General features: G+C 41.1%; 1 protein-coding gene across 2 annotated transcripts in view; it reads left to right on the plus strand.

Moving 5' to 3' along the window:
• Nucleotides 1–302: 302 nt before the first annotated feature.
• SLC15A2 (solute carrier family 15 member 2) overlaps nt 303–5,094 on the plus strand; it is a 44,931-nt gene continuing 40,139 nt past the window's right edge. For both annotated transcript variants that reach the window (XM_017508160.2, XM_017508161.2), the window contains exons 1-3: nt 303–781; nt 2,647–2,734; nt 3,610–3,751. In XM_017508160.2, the coding sequence (XP_017363649.1) occupies nt 677–781; nt 2,647–2,734; nt 3,610–3,751 (335 nt within the window). In that variant the 5' untranslated portion in view covers nt 303–676. The remainder of the gene's footprint in view (nt 782–2,646; nt 2,735–3,609; nt 3,752–5,094) is intronic.

A 5,094-nucleotide genomic window follows, 5' to 3' on the forward strand; every position in this document is an offset into this window, starting at 1 on the left:
TATTCTTAGCCTGAAATCAGTTTTTCTTTTCTTTTTTTTTATTTCGAGACAGACTTTCACTCTGTCACCCAGGCTGGAGTGCAGTGGCAAGATCTTGGCTCACTGCAACCTCTGCCTCCAGGGTTCAAGCAATTCTTCTACCTCGGCCTCCCAAGTAGTTGGGACTATAGGTGCATGCCACCATGCCCAGCTAATTTTTTGTATTTTTAGTAGAGACGGAGTTTCACCGTGTTATCCAGGATGATCTCGATCTCCTGACCTCATGATCCGCCCACCTCAGCCTCTCAAAGTGCTGCGATTACAGGCGTGAGCCACCACGCCCAGCTAAATTCAATCTGTGCTTGAAGTGTTGTGTTCTTAGTTATCTTGACCTCCTTTGCAAAGATAACCTTTCTTAAGCATAGATTTTCTAATCAGTTCTCTATCATTGTTTCATTCTATTTTTGGCATGTTATCACTTTGCTATGCTGTACCTTTTACACATTCTTTTGAACTATAGCTTCCTGCTTTGCTCTGGATCAGGAAACTATTGAAGCTGACACCCACAGAGTTAAACTCAGTTGCTGAAGCCACCAGCTCCCCCTCCCAGTCCCCCTTTTCAGAGTAGGCTGGCAGCTGTCCTAACTGCCTACTGAAGCCAAATGCTCGAGGAGAGAGAGAGAGTAAGGAGCCAGTCATGAATACCTTCCAGAAAAATGAGTCCAAGGAAACTCTTTTTTCACCTGTCTCCATTGAAGAGGTACCACGTCGACCTCCCAGCCCTCCAAAGAAGCCATCCACGGTGAGTCCTTAGATTCAATTCTGCCTCTGACACGAATGGCCTCCCTCTTTTGGCTCTCTTCCTTGGCCTCCGGAGCTTCAAGCTGAGCTGTATTAGGGTATTAAAATGATTCTCTCTTAGAGTTAGAATTCACCTGAAACCACATCTAAACAGAAGCTTCCTTTACGTAACAAGACAAAGCAGCAGGAGAGGTAGTCAAAGTTCATTTGGGATCCAGGAAGTTGTTGAATTTCATTGCATATTCTGTTTCCCTGGGGGAGAAAAAGCAATTTCAATGTCCAGGGAAACTGGCAAGCATTCTTGTCTGGAGAACTGTGTGTGATTGTTCTTTCTTTACCAATAAAAAAAAAACCCTGCCCTTAGTTCTCCCTGTGTGCAGAGCCTTCTGCTGAACACCAGTGGAAGTTTCAGAATAGATCCAATCTCTATTACTATGTGTTCCCAGTCTACTGTGGGAGAAAGGAAAGAGAAACAGAAAAGTAATAGTAATGTTTTGCATTATATACTTGCTAAAGCACTTGCAAACTCACCATCTCAGTCAATTCTTACATTAAAATTCTGTAAGCGGGAAGGTTATAGTAATGATAGCCAAAATTTACTGAGTTCTCACTGTGGGCCAAAAGGTGATGTTATTCTCATTTCTTTGGAATAACAGAACAGAGGCATAGAGACAGGTGTAGTGACATGGCCAGTATAAGTATGTTAACACAGCCAGTGACAGTATTGTCTAGCTAGTGACAGTGTGTCAGCTAAACTCCAGATTTCATAATTCTCAAGCTGTGAGCTACAAAGATAAGAAGCCCAGTTCATTGAATGTTTCAAGCAAGTTATTATGATACATTAAAATATATTAATGTTCCGGAGGATCATTTATATATATCCCTAGGGGTAAAAGAATAGTACATTAATTTATTATTTTTATTAATTTATTATATTTTGCCTATTTTTTTTTGCTAGTGATATCTCTTCTGGTCCAAAAGAATTTAGGGCCACTTACAAAGATGTATATACTGCTCACGAAATGAGACAATATAATTTTCATGATAAATTTGACTGTACCAAGGACAGAAATCCCTATGTCCCCTCATGCTAGTTGGTCTATTGTAATAGATAGGAAATTGAAATAAAACATAACATTCTTTATATTCTGACTGATATGTTGCATGATAAAAGCATAATTCTTTTGATATCCAGTAGGATTATCATGAAAATGTTATAGAATCTCTTTAGTAGGAAGACTAGACATTTAATTTTACAGAATTTTAAAACTCTGCCCAAAGTCAAGGTGATCAACTAGCTTACCCTTAGGAATCTCTGTCCTCCATGTTGGGCTATGTGCCTGGCTCCAGTAGCCTCTGAAGGAGAAGCTATCATATTGCCAGGATTCCTCCCAGCATGGCGAACAGAATAGTTGGGGACAAGAAGGGTCAGTCCCCATGGTGGAGCTAAGCAGAGACTGACATCTGAATCTCACTGCTTGGATATCAAGTATTCCATAGGCTATCTCTTTATTCTGTTCCTAGAAAATTAATATGACCATTCTTCTGCCCAGAGCCCTAGGCTTTTCATTTAGTAGTTGTGGGAAGATGAGCAGGTCCTGATGTCTAGGATCAAAGAATGTTTAAGCAAATCCATGTAAAATAAATGAGAAACAAAATAATATTCAGATTAGCTTCTATTATTTCTAAATCAGCAATGTAAGCACTTTTAGTGTGATAATAGCTGTTTCATGAAGAGTAGAGACCATTGCTCCATTACCTACCATGGTGATTTGAAATAAATGAATTTTTCAGTTGTGCAGCAATCTAATTGTTGAAACAGGGGAAAACAGCTCATGCTTGAATCATTGCCTTCTTGTTTAATAGAAAATCTGTGGCTCCAACTATCCACTGAGCATTGCCTTCATTGTGGTGAATGAATTCTGCGAGCGCTTTTCCTATTATGGAATGAAAGGTAATTTTGTATCCCAGAGTCCTACCTACTATTCTCCACTCACCCTCACCTCATATTTGTAACAGCCTTGTCTCTTTATATGCACTTATCTCCCTAATCCACTCTTTCTGCCTTGGTCCACATTGGTCCTTTACTTTGGCCAAGACTTCCAATAAATATCTCTTAGGATTTCACCTAATAACTCATAGAGGCCAAGATCAGAAAGGTGTGAAAGAAACCAGAACACAGACTTTGAGAATGTAAGTGGGTAGAGCTGGACATGATGGCACATGCCTGTAGCCGCCACTACTTAGGCTGAAGCAGGAGGATTGCTTGGGCCCAGGAGTTCCAGACTATCAGGCACCTATAATTGTGTCAGTGAATGACCGCTGCACTCCAGCCTGGGCAACATAGCAAGAACTGGGGAAAGCTCTCATTATGCTCTCATTACCTGACGTACATTTTTCATACCTCTTCCTCAGGTATGAGCTAACAGCTCTTGGCTAAGAGCTCATACCTGAGGAACAGATATGAAGAATGGAATTCAGATAAGATCTCTCATCATCTTGTTGCTGGGAAGGAGAGGAGAGGGAAGGGATATTGGAAGCACCCATGTTTTGTTGATGATTGGCCTAAATGATGCTAGGGGTGCACATAGACTGAAGGGAGGAGTATTATATTTGTACATTCAGTATAGTCCCATTCACTCCCACAACTCCCATGGGGCCCTGCTTGTACTGACTGGCAGTCACTTCTCAGTCATGTCACTGATGGGAGTGCTGAAGGCCAAAATCACCTTATAAAGACTGGAGATAAAATATTTTCTTTTATAAGTCACTTTAATGCATCTATCTTATTTTGTCTCCCCACCCCCCCGCCTTTTTTTTCTACCACAGCTGTGCTGACCCTGTATTTCCTGTATTTCCTGCATTGGAATGAAGATACCTCCACATCTATATACCATGCCTTCAGCAGCCTCTGTTATTTTACTCCGATCCTGGGAGCAGCCATTGCTGACTCATGGTTGGGAAAATTCAAGTAAGGAAGATAGGAGGTCACATCCCTACAGTTTTCATAGATTAATCGTGCAGAAAGCTATCACTTCTAGCCTCTTGCTTTTGAGCAAGAACATACCTATGTCATGCATGAAAAACAAGAATCTCTGTACATCTGTGTAGTGTGGAAAATTTGGGAAAAAAAAAAAAAAAAAAAGAATCTCTCTGGCAACAAGAAGAGACTATTCTTTTCATTATCAGTTTTTCCAGTGTTTTTTACATCTTCTTCAGTTGTGGTATCTTTTGTTTCTTAAATCTAATTTTAGGCCAGGCGCGGTGGTTCACGCCTGTAATCCCACCACTTTGGGAGGCCAAGGCAGGAGGATCATGAGGTCAGGAGATTGAGACCATCCTGACCAACATGGTGAAACCCTGCCTCTACTAAAAAAATACAAAAATTAGCTGGGCGTTGTGGCGCATGCCTGTAGTCCCAGCTACTCGGGAGGCTGAGGCAGGAGAATTGCTTGAACCCAGGAGGCGGAGGTTGCAGTGAGCCAAGATCGCACCACTGCACTCCAGCCTGGCACCTGGCAACAGAGCGAGACTGTCTCAAAAAAAAAAAAAAAAAAAAATCTAATTTTAACCTTCCATTCTGTAGTTTAATATTAAATCTTGTTCTGATCTTGGTGGAGACAAAGAGCACTATCCCCCAGCAAATTTCTTTGTATATATATATATAAAGAAATTAAGAATAATATATAAAATATATATATATATATTTTATTGTGTTTTAGGTTTTGGGGTACATGTGAAGAACATGCAGGATTATTGCATAGGTACATACATGGCAATGTGGTTTGCTGACTTCCTCCCCATCACCTATATCTGGCATTTCTCCCCATGTTATCTCTCCCCAACTCCCCACCCCCCGCTGTCCCTCCCCTAGTTCCCCCACAGACCTCAGTGTGTGATGCTCCCCTCCCTGTGTCCATGTGTTCTCATTGTTCAACACCCACCTATGAGTGAGAACAGGTGTTTGATTTTCTGTTCTTGTGTCAGTTTGCTGAGATGGTTTCCAGGTTCATCCATGTCCCTACAAAGGACACGAACTCATCATTTTGATGGCTGCATAGTATTCCATGGTGTATATGTGCCACATTTTCCCTGTCCTATAATCGATGCCTATCATTGATGGGCATTTGGGTTGGTTCCAAGTCTTTGCTATTGTAAACAGTGCTTCAGTGAACATTCGTGTGCATGTGTCCTTATAATAGAACAATTTATAATCCTTTGGATGTATACCCAGTAATGGGATTGCTGGGTCAAATGGAATTTCTATTTCTAGGTCCTTGAGGAATCACCACACTGTCTTCCACAATGGTTGAA

The sequence above is a fragment of the Cebus imitator genome, unplaced genomic scaffold, assembly GCF_001604975.1.
Source record: "Cebus imitator isolate Cc_AM_T3 unplaced genomic scaffold, Cebus_imitator-1.0 Scaffold387, whole genome shotgun sequence".
In the NCBI taxonomy this organism is placed as follows: Eukaryota; Metazoa; Chordata; class Mammalia; order Primates; family Cebidae; genus Cebus; species Cebus imitator.